Source organism: Poecile atricapillus, chromosome 7, assembly GCF_030490865.1.
Source record: "Poecile atricapillus isolate bPoeAtr1 chromosome 7, bPoeAtr1.hap1, whole genome shotgun sequence".
In the NCBI taxonomy this organism is placed as follows: domain Eukaryota; kingdom Metazoa; phylum Chordata; class Aves; order Passeriformes; family Paridae; genus Poecile; species Poecile atricapillus.
In genome coordinates, this window is record NC_081255.1 from 16,111,283 (window position 1) to 16,127,373 (window position 16,091).

Sequence of the window (16,091 nt, forward strand, 5' to 3'; positions counted from 1 at the left end):
ACTACATATCTGTCATACAGTGTTTTAATGTCTACAGCAGTTATTAGCTGAATATTTCCATTCTGTGAGCAACTGCCATTTTTGAAACTGATTGATGTTTATGAATAAAGCACTTTTATTATGTGTTGCCAAGTTCTGAGGACCAGTCTTATAGCCTACAGTGCCTACAAAGGAGTGATGATACCTCCTCTTTCTGTAGCTAATCACATCTGAAGAAAGTGAAAGGCTGAAATAATTGTGGGTTTTTTCTGGAAAACTTTAATTGCATTGTAGACTATTCTGCTGCAAAATGGTTGTAGTGTATTATCTGACAAAAGTGACATGGGAGGAAAATAATTTTACAGGAAGAGATATGTTTGAATATAGGCAACTAGCACTTGGCTCGAGGCAGTGAATTTATTTGTGAGCTGACAAAACTGTGGTCTCAATTTTTCATTGTCTGGGTGCAAAACAGTCTTCTGATAGGGCATGTTGGTTGACCTTTCATTAGTTTGTTTGGTGGGTTTGTGTTCTGTCCATTCCAACAGATCTGCAGTTTCAGAGAAGAAAAAGTACAAGAAAAAAGAGAATGCCCCTCCAAGTGTTTATCTTCTTAAAGCCACACTGTCTTGCTAAGGCCTAGACAATCTCTAATCATGCTTTTAAAGTTTTTCAAAGGAGGAAGCTGTAAGAAAACATTACAGGCAAGCTAGTGATAAATATTGCTCGGAGAGAACTTAAGGCCTGTGGAGATTTTGTGAATATTTTGTACATTATTTAAATTTCTTCAACCTTATCCTGCCTCTGTCCCTTAGAGACAGATCTATAAAGGCATAATGTCCTCGGGCTCCCCTGGGAGCTACCAGAAAATGGGAGCTTCTTGTACTTTCCTACCAAAATAAAGCAGAGAAAGAAACTAATGCTAGCCAATACTGGCCTATAATGTAATATCTGAGCTCAGCTTGTAGGAGCGAGTTCAGCTGCTGATCCTAATCTAAATGCACCAACAGGAAGCCCCCAGTGACTGTATTTGTACTTTGGAAACCACCTAAAGATAGAAGATTGCTGCTCCAAAGACCCATCAGGTTCTGTATTGAAATTAGTAATGCAAGTCTTGAGCTGAAGAATCCTCCCAATAAACTGTCTTCTGCAGGTGGGGTGAGAACCCAGATGTTCTTTAACTCGTAATTTGATCACCAGATTATAACTGGTCCTGCAAAAATCACGTCCTATCCAGCCCTCAGTATGAACAGCTCTAGGTTTTGCTCTTGATCACATGAATCTTTGTCTGCCCAGATGCTTTTGTGTCAGAGGCAGAACCAGCAAAGTGAAATTCTCAAGAGCCCCCATGCTTTGCTTCGTTTCCCAACCCTACCCTGGTAGCAGCAGCCTGCTTCCCAAATATCTCAGAAGGCTCTGGTATAGCTTTTCTTTCCAAATGATGACACAGCCCACCAGCTTACAGACACATGCAGATCCCCATGAACAATCAAGGTAGGTAGTTTCCATTTATTGCTGGGAGGAAAAAAAGTGTCAAGTAACTTCCTACTCATCCTATGGCAAGCAGAGTAGGGCTGTGTGCTTCAGCTACCTTAGGTATAGCTATCAGTTCTCCTACTCTTGGTTGTGTGAGTCTTGAGAAATGGGAAGTGTTGAAATAAATGGCTATGATACACACAGTGTTGAAATAAACATTTATTTTAACACATTGTATGTGATGAGCCATTTATTTTAACACTTTTCACTTGAAGTGTTGAAATAACAGGTTTTATCAGGGGACGTGTCATCCACTGTTTTATGTATATGTGAATATGGAAATACATCTACTGAGTGTGCGTGTATATATATACTCATACAGATTGTATGGATATGTAATAATAATAATATGGTAGATGTGTATGTAGACACTAATGCACAGGCAAAGGCAGTGTTTTCTACTCAAACTGAGTCTTTTGTTTCACAAAAATTTGTGTTTATGACATATTTTTAATATATCTGTGTATCTATAAATAGATCTAAATATATTGGCACATAAAATCCTTTATTGCTAGGTAACAGCAATTGGATGTGATAGATAAAGTAGAGGGATGGACAATAAAATAGATAAACCTCAAAACAGGACAATGATTAACTTGAGTTATGGAAAGCAAGAAATAAATATTTTATCTGGGCTTTCTAGTTATCTAGACCTGGTTTCTTTAGTTTACAGTAGTTTCTGAAGTTCTGCTTCCCTTTCCATGATGGACTTCCTAGGCAAGTGGTTATTAAACAGCACAAGGTATGAATCAGGTTTTGTAAATGACCTGAAAAGTTGTTGTACTGCATTTTTCAGTAATTTTGGTTTTTTAAATACGGTGTGGGAACCTCAATTCCCTGCTCAGCAGGCAGTCACGTCTCTTCCAGTGTGTCCTTACTTGTACAAAATTGCCTTTTGCGGTTAGAATTATGTCTGTTCTGAAGCACTGGCACAGACCTGTGGGCATACACACACGTCCTGGTTCCAGGGTCATGTTGACCATGGTGGTTGTTATGGAGGTTAAAACCAGCTCAAACAGCCGAGGCTGCCTTTGAACAAATCTGTAAATAGCCAGGACTGTTTCTACCACACTTCAGGTTAAATGTCAGTCTCTGCATTGGAATAAAAGGGCAGCAAGACCCACCCTGTGATAAAGTGAACTTCTCACATCTTTTGAGGGGAAGAATTCAGCAGGAACTCATTTGTCCCTTTGTGATGTCTGCAGTGATCTTGTCTGGAAACTGGGCAGTATTTTCTAAATGGGCTGTTCGTTGGCTCCCATGCTGGTCCTTTTCACGTGTCCTTTTCCTTGTATTATGTCAGGAGCTTACCCTGGCTATTAGCACTATTTTATTACTCTTCCGTTACTGTTGTATCATTATTTGTTTTATTGATTGGCACTGGCACTCTCTGGGTAGCAGGCAAGGTTTGTCTTTGCCAGGGGAGGGTTGCAGTGCAAAAGGTGCCAGACCTCCTGCAGCAGCACCAGCCCCACCAGGCTGGAGCAGCTGACTCGGGCTCCAGGTCATGGTGGGCAGCAGGAGCAAAGCAGTCACGGCAAAGAAAGGGCTGAGCCAACCAAAGAACATGGAAAGCATTCCATCAGACAGTTTCCAGCTCCAGCTCAAACCAAAGTAGAAACCATGAGTGAAATTAAATTATGAATGTTGGATGAATTGCAACAGAAAATGCTTTGCTAGGTTTCATGCTGACGACCAGAAGTATTGACTTTCAGTGAATCTGTAGTTTTCAGTGAGAGAATGGCTTTGTTAGGAAATGTTTTACCACTTCTTGCAGCGTTCACAAAACAATTTGTATCTGTCCTCTTGGTTTTTCTTACTGAAGTTTGATATGAGTGAAAATTCCCCCAGGTCTCCATGGATAACTAATATTTACAGATAAGAAAAATTTGATTTTTCCCTCTTTTTTTCTGATTCTAGCCTTTTTTTAATTAAGATAATTCTCTGATGAGTACTAAACATTTGTTGAATAAGAACTCTGGTGATTTTATGAATTTTTAGCTGAAAGGGGATTAATAATCATTTATATTAATTTAAAAATGGTAAAATTAAATCCTAAAAAGGACACTGATTTTTCTCTATGATTGTGGAAGTTCAAGGTTTTTTCTTTTCTATTTGCGTACATTTTGGTTTTTTTAAAGGAAATATGAAGCAGAATTACTGCCTCTTTCTTCCATTCAGAGGTCGAGTTCAATTCTGTATGTATCAGAAACAGAATTGATGTAAACTTTGAAATTTAGAGTAAGGCTCAATAGTTATCAGAAGAACTATTGACACACTATCAATGTACCAAGATAGTCACGATATGCTGACCAAAATCCTGTCAGTTGATACGGTTTCAAGAACCTGCTATAGCAGAGGTAGATAGAAGTTGTTTCAAATCTTCAGAATCATGAACTTTATTCTAAAGCCTTGTGACAAAGTCCTGACTTCTCTGTAGTCAGCAGAACCTTTGCCATTGATTTGGTGGAGTTGGTGCATTGGCCATCACAACTTTTGAGTAACATGAAACATTAAGTAGCCATTGGTTTGAAGGTGTAGGCTGACTGATGTAGGGATATTCCATAAAAGGACTATTCCCTTGAATGCTCCATTGGTACACCAGTAACTAAAATTTTTGGTTGGAAATAGCCAGAGCCTGAGTAGATAGTATATATTGTTAGTGATTTTGGCAAATGGCTATTAATGAGTAATAGTGGACTGAAGAACTGACCAGGCAGGGAAATAGATAGGGAGCAGTGAGAAGAGTCATCTCTGGATCTTGAGAAATGCTGGGCTGTGCAATATTTAAGCTGTGGCAAGGTGCATCCTGCTCTTGCTTTCGGGAACTTCCTGTATTTTTTAGTGCACTAAGTAGTGTGTGTCCCATTTGCAGACCTCATAACAACTGGGGATAGTCTTTCTCTCTAAACACGTCTGTTCATTGGGCTTTCTTCTGCATATAAATGCATTCTGTGGTCATTTTGAAGGATGTGTCTGCTACACTGTTTCATTAAACTGCTGCGTTATCAGGTAATTGTTTAAACATAATGCCATAGCACTATCAAAAGGAAAGGTGAACTAATGGCATTTGCAAATGTCAGGGATTATCTTAACACTTTTATTATAGTTTATAAAAAGTAGGTTCAGGGCATTCCATGGCAATTATTTCCACAGAAATTGGTTATTTAAATAAATTGCTAATTATCTGGATATGACAGTATTGAAAACCCTGCTAATGAGATATTTGATAAGTGTAGCTTATGGTGGCCACCTACAGGTGGCAGAAAGAAAGAACGAGCAGAATAATTGCAGTCAGAAGGAATGTGATGCAAATGATTTGTGTGTAACCTGCAAGTTTCCCTGGACTGTTTGCAAATGCAGATTCTGTAAAGTACTTTGGTTGCCAGCATTATGCAGGATATACATTATGCAGAAAATGTCTTAACAAAGAATTATGTTTTCTGGGCTTTTTACCTGATTCCAAATGTTCTTGCCTACTTACTTTCCGAAGCATTGGATTGGTATCCATGATGCCTGAACTGTTCCAGACCATTTTCCTTCTAGAATGCTTTTTACCCAAGTTTTTTATTTGCTGTCATTGGGTTATTTTGTCATTAGCATGATTAATTTTAACAGTCTGGGAGATAACTGTGTCAGCTTTCTTCCAGGAAGGTATCTACAGAGGGAGGAAAGGTGATGTTGCTTAGTTTTGGGGGCTTACATTTTTTAGCAGCACAGACTTTAGCGGTGACTTATTAGTAAAAAATTATGTATCAGCTGCTTCTTCTTGGCAATATTTAGGTTAAGTGGTTTAAATCTCAAATTTGTAATATAAAATAACTGTAGTTGAAAATGCATCTACTGTCCAAAGGTATGACATTTTGCTTACCTTTAAAATCTTTCTGTTGTTTTTGTTTCTGTTTCTGTTGTTCATAGAGAGTTTGATAAAGACCATTGAGACTGTTTCAAGATTCAGTCTCAGTAGTACCAGTCTGAATTGATTCCATTGGCTGTTTTTTGATGGACCTGGATCATCTCTTCTTAAAGGCCTCATTAGCGCTACTGCACATATGCATTGAAAACTTTAAACTGTCACATTGGTCCAATATATTGCAAGTGAGAACGTAGCCCAATATTCAGGATATCTGAGATTATTTTTCTTCCATTGGTGGATCACTGGGATCAGAAGATCTGGATTGTTTCTGCTAGAAATTCACAAAGCTACTGGTCACTTGAAACTTAACACCAGGCTTCTTGAAGAAGGTTTGGCTCTCAAGCCTCAATCTAGTGAGCATTTTTGGTGTTTGACAGGATCTCAGGACTCTTAGTACTTAAAAGTCATAATAAAATATGTGTCTCCTAGCATTGGTAAAGGGTTTTTTACTTCCTAAGGAAAAATAAACAAACAAGTAAGCAAGTATATTATCTTTCATCAGTTTGTCATCAGCCTGCTATCCTCAGTGGACAAGAGCAGCTCTGCTTACCTGTGCTGATGAGGGAAAGACGTTTGATTGATGTATGTTCTGCTTCTCCTTCATGTTGTGTTTTCGCTATTGGATTTCCTTGACTGATAGTCTGAAAAGTCTTACTTTTTATTAAAAAAAAATAAAAAAATAAAAAAAGAAAAAGTAGAGAAGGCCAAAGCTCTTTGTTTTAAGGCAAGAAAAATGTCAGGAAATTTCACATCTTAAAACTATTTCATTGTTTATGTCTTTCTGTAATAGCATATATATGTTCTATAATTATTCCGTAATTAATGAGATTTGACAGAGTAGCTTTCAACATAGAGTAGCATGTCATCTCCATGAGATATTTTTCTGTCTTTCATTTTTATATCATTCACCTGCCTGAGGTCTTGATAAATGGACTTGTTTATTAAATCTCATTATTTTACAGCAAGGTAAATGATAGCCACATCTAGCATCTGGTAGCAGCTGTAACACTTCTATCAGGAGAGTACCATATCAGCAGTTTCCTCAGCTACGGGTGCTTAACTAGTGGAATTACAGATCCCAATGTGTCAAAGTATGTGGTAGATGCTTATCTTTTAGTATGTGAGCTGTCTTTCAAATGCATGCTGGATTTGGACCTGAGCTTCTTAAATACCATTGGATTTATCAGAAAACGTTCTGCAAATTCCCACTACTACTTACAGATCTTTTAAAATTTGGCATTAAATCTCCTTTATTTCAACCTTTTAAAAACTCCTTCTCCACAAATCTCTATAATGGAATTTATTACCTTCCTATGTACTTGTATGAAAATGCAGGAAAATAGAGACTGTTAGTCAAATTGAGTGTTCATTTCCTTTTTTTTTTTAATTTGCTTTCTTTTTTAATAGATTGGCATTACTATTGTTTCTATTGTTTGCATTCTTTTTTTTTTTTTTTCCTTTAATCTGGTAGGCTGTTTCACCATTTCATTAGGCAGTAGGATCTCTATCACAAGCAAATCACGTTGTATTCCAGCCCAGCAGCTTTTGTTACAGAGGGGGAAGCTTCTGAACTGCTGATGAAAAAATGTAAGGGAAAACAGCTTCAGCTTATGTTGTGCTTGTTCCATAAGACATAGACTAATAAATAAATGCTGGGATGAATGGTGAGACTTTAGTGAACCCTCTGATTGTCATTACATCCATTTATTTACTCTCATCAGAAGCACTTCTGAAATGTTTTTAAATTCATTTGGGTGAATTATAAATGAATGGAATACTTTTGCAATCATACCAATTTATCACTAATTTACTAATCACCAAATGTAAGTAATAACTCATATTATGAATATCAAATTCATCTAGTACTAAAAAGTACCTATGTTCCATAATAAATTCTAAGACTCATTGCTAGTTCTGCTAGACTTCATTGAATCATATGCTTGATTTCTTTGGGCTGAATGAAGGCCTTTCTGATTACCTATTGTGCTGAAACCTTAAATAAACTGTCATTTGGTCCTTTTCCTCTACTGACCATGTACAGAGACATTTAAGTGAGAAAGGGGCTAATTATATTCTGGAAGTATTTTCTTGTGGAACTCTTCTACAAGATACCTTTAAGGCCAAGGGTCTACAAGCCTTTAAAACCCATTGAAAGCAAACTCTTGAGAGTTACGTTGGGGTTAGGAGCGTATAAACCTTCATGCATCAAAGCAGATTGGGAAGTGATTTCCCTGTAGCCATATGATTTCAGAGTTAACTAGTGTCTGTATTCTTTCACCTTTCTGAAAAACAACTACCTCATCACTGTGAGATTCTGGAGCTGTGTCAGCCTGAAAGCAATGTAGCAAATCTGATGATTACTTCTAGCTTCAATTTCGAAAACTGAATATTTGAAGAATTTCCTGAACTACTGTTTTTGATGAGATTACTTTCAGTGGTTTTGGCTGCGTAGTAGTGTATGTTTTGGCCTGTATGCCTTCCAAAAAGCTTTATTTGTAAATCTGTCAGGGCAAACAGCATGGTTTCCATTTTTTTTTCCCTCAAGTATTTCTCTAAGACTGGACCATTAATTATGTCATAATATTTGCTCTTTGGACACTTAGCGTCATCCTCTTTTAAAGAATTGTTCTGTTCCTTTCAAACACATTACGATCAATCCAGCCCAAACAATGGGAAATAGTCCCTAATGTCTTAGGGAAAGTTCCTGTTCAGATCCTTTCTGTGATCTGTTCTGTTGGGATCTTAGATTCTTTAAAGCAGTTTTGGTGAGAGTTCACATTTTTATCTATCAGACTCTAGTTTTCCTGAAAACATATCAATAGTGCATCTTGGATTAGGCTATCCCTTTCATGTGCACAAAATTTAGTTGCTGTTACCTCATGCAGTACTGAGGGGGAAAAAAACTGCCTGACAGCCACAGCCATAGACATCCTTTGGGAGTGATGTGTCCTCTCTTACACTATTGTTGCCCAGTGATGGCATCAAATTATCCTAAATCTTCTCTAAATGAAGTAGAAATTTTAATAATGTGGGGTTTATCTAGAGAAATCCCAACTAGCCTAAAAAGTAACTGTAAGTGTTGTCTGTCTATGCTGTCCATCATTTAATGAGCAGCATCTGTAGGCATATTTTTAATACTTGAATACCATCAGTAGAACGTAGTCAAAACAGAAGCATTGCAGATACAGTGTATTAAGACTTTAATCATAATCCTCTAAATATAGCAGGGTGTTGTCTGACTCAGCCTCTATGTACCATTTGAAATATGAGCTCCAGTTTTGGAGATACTACCATAAATGAATATACTTTATTCTTTTAAGAATTTGACTATCATATTAATTGTTAGAGATAATTTAAAAATTATCTGAACCTACAAACATCCAGAAGGGGAAACAAATAAAATATGAAATGTAAAGTGCAGTGAAATGGCGCCTTTAAACAATTTTTAGTTGAACATAAATGAGATGTTTGCTCTTATTTGGACAAAATTTAGGTTCAAAAACTCAACCTGATTCTTTATGTAGAAACATAGATCTCTTTATCTACAGTGTACTGTATGGTAAAGTATTGCTTTCTGTCTCAGACTTTGTTAGTCTTTGTTTTGAGCATCAGCTAAAATGTTCACACTAGCTTTGCATTGTTTATCCAAATATTTCTGCCATTTTCTGTATTTCAGCCGCACGCAAAATTTGCTGTACGAGTGTTGATACCACCTGAAACCCACTTGGTGTCAGTTTATAAATGAATATAAACGCCTCACCTCAGATTTAGATGTTAGTTCCTGATGTTGCTGTGCCATGAGGGATGTGCAGGTTCCATCAGGGTCAGTTGGGATGTTGCTCACCCAGTGTCCTGGTTTTCTGTAGGAAATGCTATCCGGCCCATCGCCCTCCGCGCAGTGTCTGCCATTGCCCGTGCTCTCCCAGGATTTCCCATCTTGGCAACTGGAGGCATCGATTCTGCTGAGACTGGCCTTCAGTTTCTGCACAGTGGGGCTTCTGTCTTACAGGTACCACTTCTTTCTTTAAAATGTTAACATTCAGCTAACTATGATTTACATTGTAATGGATCTTCCTTTCACGCATTTGGATAGTGTGGAGTTTCTACCACTGAAAAGAATTTTCATGTTTTTAACTTCTTACTGCTTGCTAAGAGACATTCATTTCACATGGAGGAGGAGGAAGAGTTGACAAAAGAAAACTTTGTGTGTTACCAATACCAATCTGGGAAAAGGCTAACCATGAGTCGGTTAGTATTCATTATCTCTGGCTTAGATGATTTAAAATTTAAACATCTCTCTCCCTTGTCATACAGACAGGGTTGACACAGGGTTCACCTAGACCTATCTGTTCTTCCTGTATTCTGTTCTTCTTTTCTGCAAAGAGCCTTCTCAAGGTGAGAGGGCTTCCAAAGAGTACTATGTTGGTCTCACAGGGAGCCAGTTTAAAGTAACTTTTGTTTATCCAGGCATCTGTGTCCCTTAAGGATGTTCATTGACACAGGAGGCGTAGCGCTGCACCCACTGCATGAGGGGCTTGGGTTGCACTGGAGTCAGGTGTCAGCTGCATTCAGCAGTCAGGCTGTTTGCATTGCCTGAGGTTGGTTTGAGCTGCTGGCCACACAGACATGGTTGCTTAGTCCCTGTCCTGGAAGGAAGCCTTGGTGGCCTCATGTTACAGGCACCAGGAAACTGGCCGAAAATCAGCCCCTTACCTGCTCTGCCAGGCATGTCAGGGCACCAGTGCAGCATGTATGTTAGAAAGGCTGAGGAGCAGGTGGTCTTTGTGGTCCCTTGTTCCATTGTATATTGTAATATTCTGGTAGATGTTCAGCCCCTTTATCTGTTGGTCCCACCATAGACAACAGCAGCTGTGGATCCTGTGAATATCGGCTTTGTGTCACTCCATGGGATGACTAGAGTGGTTTCATTCCCACAATTCACTTTGACATTGAAATTAGATTCAGTGTGACCACCCTTTTTACACAGCTACAGTGACTGCTGCGATTAGTCATTTGTTTGCTATGTTTCACTAAAAAAAAAAAAAAAAAAAAAAAAGCCAGCTCAGTATTTTGGTTTGGTTGGGTTTTTTTAATGCACATCAAAGTTTGCATCTCTGGAAGCTGAAGCAGAAGGCTTTTTTATATACTTGCTATGTTCCTTGGATTTATTAATACAATTTGCTTTTTTTTTTTTTTTTTTAAGTTGTATTAAAGTGATTCAAACTTGTTTTTTTCATGGACAGATAAAAGATTGACCTTTCTTACACAGTTGTCTGAGAGCTTCCTCCATATTAATACTAAGTAATGGTGCAAATTACAGGGCAGCATTTGTCTACAAAAAAAATTAGGATTGGCAAGGAAATGTTTTTAGTGCTCTAGATGCATTTCATTTGTTATTGCTAATAGAGCTGCACGTTTGATGGCTTTGTCCGCAGAAGTGTTACATGATGTGAGCTACACAGAATGAAATGATTTTCTGTTCTAGGTCTGTTGTATCAATTTCTGGGTGACTAAAAATCAAGGGGTTTAATGTCACTTTTGCACTTCTATTTTATATAATCTGTGTAGCTGCTTGGTTTTTATTCTTTATTTTCTTTTCCTGTTGGTTTGTCCCAATGCTAATGGGGAAATTGTGAAATATAATTTCATGCAGACATCCCGGTCAGTGCTCAAGAGAAAGACTATTTGATTTACAAGACATTAATTATTGTTTTTCTTTTTAGTAGTAATCAAATTCTCTGAAACTGGCTCCCACAAATGACTCGGATCTATACAGATCTTTTGCCCTTTACAGAACAATTTCTCTTTTCAACAAATTTTTCCCAGATATACTGAAAAAACTCATATTTTGTCCTTAGGTGTCACCAATTTAACTTAAGTCATCTCTAGAACTGATTTTAAACTCCTCTGGATCAAAAATATCCTCAGTTTGAGTGGTTTATTTCTGTTTCACTAAAGTAGGGAAGCCATTTAAACTAATCTCGGATAAATGGATCCTAAAGTGGCTGGTATAGGTAAGGATCTGAACTAGTTCAATTACATCCATTTTAAAATAAGCCTTTAGTAAGCTTCATGCAAGATTGTGAATACAGGCCATAAGTCTTTCCCTCATGATGGGAAGGACATATGGAAGGGAGAAGGAAATGAGTAATCTCTATTGAGAGTCATAGAAGAAAGGCACTTACTGGGACTAGACTGAAATGTATTTGCTTTTCAGATGAGATACGTTGTGATAGACAGAAGAAGACAGCCTCATCTTCAGAGGTCATCTTTGGAGCCCAGTTAGGATTATGAGAATCATTTCCATTGTTTTCCTTCTAAACAAGGTCATACAAATAGCCAACTAATATTCTTTTCCCTGAATCCCTATCTCTTGCATGTGTCCTTGGTATCAAACGCCCAACTCGCTCCTTCAGCAGTCCCAACCTCTGTTGTTTACAGCTTTGACATTCATTTCTGCTTTCTCAGTACTGACATGCAGAGTGAGTACAGAATTTGTAGACAGCATCAAATAAAGTGATCTGCTGATTGATATTTAAGATTCACTGCATAGCAAGTCCCTGAGTTAAGCAAGTGGAAGCTGGGACTATACTGGGGAAATTCTCTATGTGTCTGATATCTTTATCTAAGGTATCTGCTTTGGATACTGTTGGAGGTGGTTCTGAAGAGACACTCAGACTGACACAATACTGCGCATTTTGTGATCTGATTTCACATTTCCAAAGCCACAAGGATGCCTTGTGACTGATCCAGAGGAAGGAAGCAAGCAGCCTGGGCTTTGGCAGTGATGGAGCCACCTCTGTGCTCAGCTGTGCCAGAGGCAGTGGGCTTAAAGCTGAGGTGTGTCGCTGCTCTCAGCACCCTGTTACCCAGCAGTGCTTGAAAAGGGTAGGGGCTGTCAGATCAGCCAGCACTGAGCATGGTCCCATACTGCAGGGTAGCACAGGCTGTACTGATCTATCCATGGAGCCCAGCTCAAGGGAAGCCACTGCCCTTCCCTTCCTTGTGTCCCAACAAGAGTCCTGTGTCTTCTCTGCCGTGGGAGTGGGACATTCAAGGCCTAGGATAGTAAGAAGGCTTTGTGTGAGTTGATTTCATTGCAATGTAGCATATTTGATAGAGGAAAGGTTTATGAATAATAAATGTTCTTCCATTAAAACGAGATCAGATTTTCCTCTGCAGATATTTCACCTGCAATCAGTTCTCCATAATTTTTTCCAATTGCTTTTATTTTTAAAACATGGGGATTTATCTTCCATTTGCAAAACCTTTGTACACAGGATTGCAAGTCAGGAGTCAGGTGGTTAGCCATATTTTGCTGAATGCCATAACCACCTCAAGTGGTATTAAGCAGGTATATTAGGAAATGGTGTGGGGAGAGAAAAATATGTTCTATCCCCTCCTTTAGAAGATGGAGTGCAACATCTTAGTATTGTTACTCACAAAACAGTTTGGATATAAAGAATTTTGCAGCAGGTATGGAGAACAAACTAGGTTATCGTAGTCAATAGTAGCTGGGCTAAAGATTTTATACAGCAATTTAACAGAGCATTTTTCCCCTTCATGGATTTCAGAAACACTTGCAAAAAGATCCCAATAGTTTTTTAATTTCTCATTAACGATGCTGAAACATTTCAGTCATTCTTCAGCTGATTCCATACCTCTATAACTTTTTTAACATACCTAAATCTACCAACCCCTTTTTAGTACAGGCATTAAATAAATAAATATAAAATATTTGTATAAAATAATAATATTGAGATAATCTTACACTCGTTGTATACCAGGAGCTCCAGAAATGTCTAGAAGCACTTGTGATACCTGTCATTATTACAATTTTCCAGTCAGGCTGAGGTATTTTTATTTCTAATTTAAGTACCTTTTTTCTTAATCCCAGATTTATCAAAAATAGATGTATATCAAAATTTTTTGCATGTTTTGAAACATGTATGTGATTTACCATGTCACATTGATGGTTTGTTACATTTTTGCAAGGTTTTGAAAAAGACATACAATTTTTAAAGTAATCTTGCTGCAGGAAATTAAAATGGGAAACAATTATAGAAAATTCCAGTGGAAAGAGAAAATGCATTATGGAAAAAGCAATAAAAGCATAAAAATATTAAAGTAAAAATCACTTCACAGTAGCCTGTATGATTCAATTGTAGATCAATATTGTGTAGTTAATGCATTAGCAGTAGAGCATTAATTTGCAATTACAGCAGGTGATCTGATTCTCTGTGTTCTGTCCATTGACATAAGTGACCTTTTGTTGAAAGAGACTCTGTAGTCATTATTTCTAGCAGATGTAACTAAAAAAAAGAGTTAGAACAAAGGGGTACTTTCTGAAGTATACTTGTTTCATGGTAGAACCTTTCAGCATTATACTCTGGTATGGAATACTTTGTTCATCTGGAATATTGCTCATTTTCATGTAAAGAATACGGATTCCTTTTCAAATAAATTTCTTCTCTCACAAAGCATGGAGGTCACACATGTCCTCAGTTGCAGAAATGGATGTGTGTAAGGTTTTCTACCCAGTAATGATTTAAAATCCATCCATGGAATGCTGCTTCTCAAAGCAGCACAGGCAAAGAGCTGTGGCTTTGCCCTGAGTCCTTTTTCTGATCCACCTTCATCCTCCCTGGCCTTGCTCTTGTCCTGGCTGGGATGGCTGCCTTGCAGTGCTGTTCCAGTGGGTGCTGTGCTCGTCCTCACCACGTTGTGTTCAGCCCACGTGCACCTGCTGCCTCCAGACCTTGCCCCTGACCTTCCTCATCTCTCAGGCAAGGGAAGAGGGTGGGAGTGTGCCCGAGCACAGGCAGAGTTGCCATGAAGCTGGAGCTGCCCCACGCCCCTCTCTCCTGCCCAGCACCACTTGTGGGTGGGACCTCAGGAGGAAGAAGAAAACTGTTCTGGAAATGGGACAGCCCAACACAGGAAAGCAATAGGGATGACTTTTGCCTCTGTAAGATAAACTCTCCCTCCAACGTGGAACATGGTGGTTTTTGTGAGACTGCTTGTGGATTTTTAACATTTTCAACAAGCCTTCTTGTTGGTACCTCTTTGGAACAGAAGTCTCAAGGGATTGAGGACAATTGGATTATTATTTTTTCTTCAGCAGGATTTTTACTGAAGCATTTAGCTGAGAGATTTTTATAACAGCAGGATGGCCCTTTGTGCATCAATAAACAGGCTTTTCCATCACAAAATCGTGGGACTTGATCCATGAGACAGTATTGTTATTGTACTTGTGCAAATGTGAAACCCTGTAAGGAGCTCTATACCTTTTTTTATGGCTACAGAACTGCAAAGTAGAGATCTGGTTCTCCATGTACTTCATTACTCTTCTTTTTAGTCTGTGTCAGTGTCTGTTGAAATCAGTGAAGACTCCCATACCTTAGTTAAGTGAGGATTAGATCAGGCCAAAAAATTCTCATCCTGGAATTACTATTCATGCCATTTAGTGCAGACTGAAGAACTAAAAGGCATTCAAATCATGGGAGTGCAGAGCAGGGGAGTGAGGGAGCTGGCCCTGTGTTTTGAAATTCCAGGTTAAGTTTCTACTGATAACCATTGGGGAAAAAATACTTTGTCTTGCAATGAATAGTCATGATTTTGAATGCAGACAAAGAGTCCTTTGTCTCAGCCCTGTATGAGGAGAATGAAGTCGGGTGAATTGCTGCAAGTCTCAAACTGCCACAGGGTGCCATCAGTGTGGCAGAGCAAGGCTGTGCTTCTCCTGCCTGGACTCCCAAAGAGCCCACCCTTCCTCTGCCCCCTGCCCATCTTTACCCCAGCACATGGAGGGAGCGCAGGCTGCAGGCTTTGCTCTGTGCCAGGCAGAGGGTGCTCCAAGGGCGGATAAGCCCAAGAACAGGCACACTTGGGCACCAGCTGGACATTGTGAAGTTTCTGACACAGGCTGCTGCTTCAGGGGTAGAAGAACAAAACCTCTCTGTACAAAGCTGTCCATGACACAGAGAAGTTAAGCTGCTAGACCTAATTCTTCTCTCATCATTAAAACTGATGAGGGAAGAATAGGTTGCTGGATGCAGTGTCAGGCTACCAAAATGATACGAGACAAGATTCAAGGAATGGTACTTTAAACCCACCAAGATTTTTTTAAGGAAAAAAATGCCACTTAAGGCAAAACCACTTTTCAGATGTAAGTCCTTTGATTGAGATAAGTGTAGTCTCCTGTAGAAAAAGCAGTTTTTAGACTGTATTTCCAAAGAAACTTGATAGGTATTTGTACATCCATTTGAGTATCTTCCATCACGTTTGAGGTTTTGTGGCCATTTGCACTGAAATTTGCCAGAAGGGAGGAAGTGTTTTACTCTAACAAATTTTGAGAAACAGAAAAGGCAAAGGAGAGAGAGTAGCTGCATTCCTTCACTGTAAGCACAAGCACACTATGAGCTCACCTTTATTAGACCTCTGAGAACCCGCATGGGACAGCACTGTTAGGATTGTGTCAGCCACAGGAAAGGCTTTAATTGGCAGTCACACCTTATTAGACGTCAGAGAACCCAACCAGGAGACACAGAGCTGCTGGAAGCCAGATATCATTAGCTCCACTGCTCACAGAGCCACGCACTGAGAAAAGTCTTCAATGGATACAGCACTGAATGGAGTGGCCGTTCTCTGCAGAGATGAA

At 38.9% G+C, this 16,091-nt stretch overlaps 1 protein-coding gene across 1 annotated transcript in view; it reads left to right on the top strand.

The window, feature by feature from the left end:
• Nucleotides 1-16,091, top strand: part of DPYD (dihydropyrimidine dehydrogenase) — a 345,166-nt gene that overhangs the window by 272,141 nt on the left and 56,934 nt on the right. Inside the window, exon 19 of the mRNA XM_058842999.1 lies at nt 9,298-9,440. Within this exon, the coding sequence (XP_058698982.1) occupies nt 9,298-9,440 (143 nt within the window). The remainder of the gene's footprint in view (nt 1-9,297; nt 9,441-16,091) is intronic.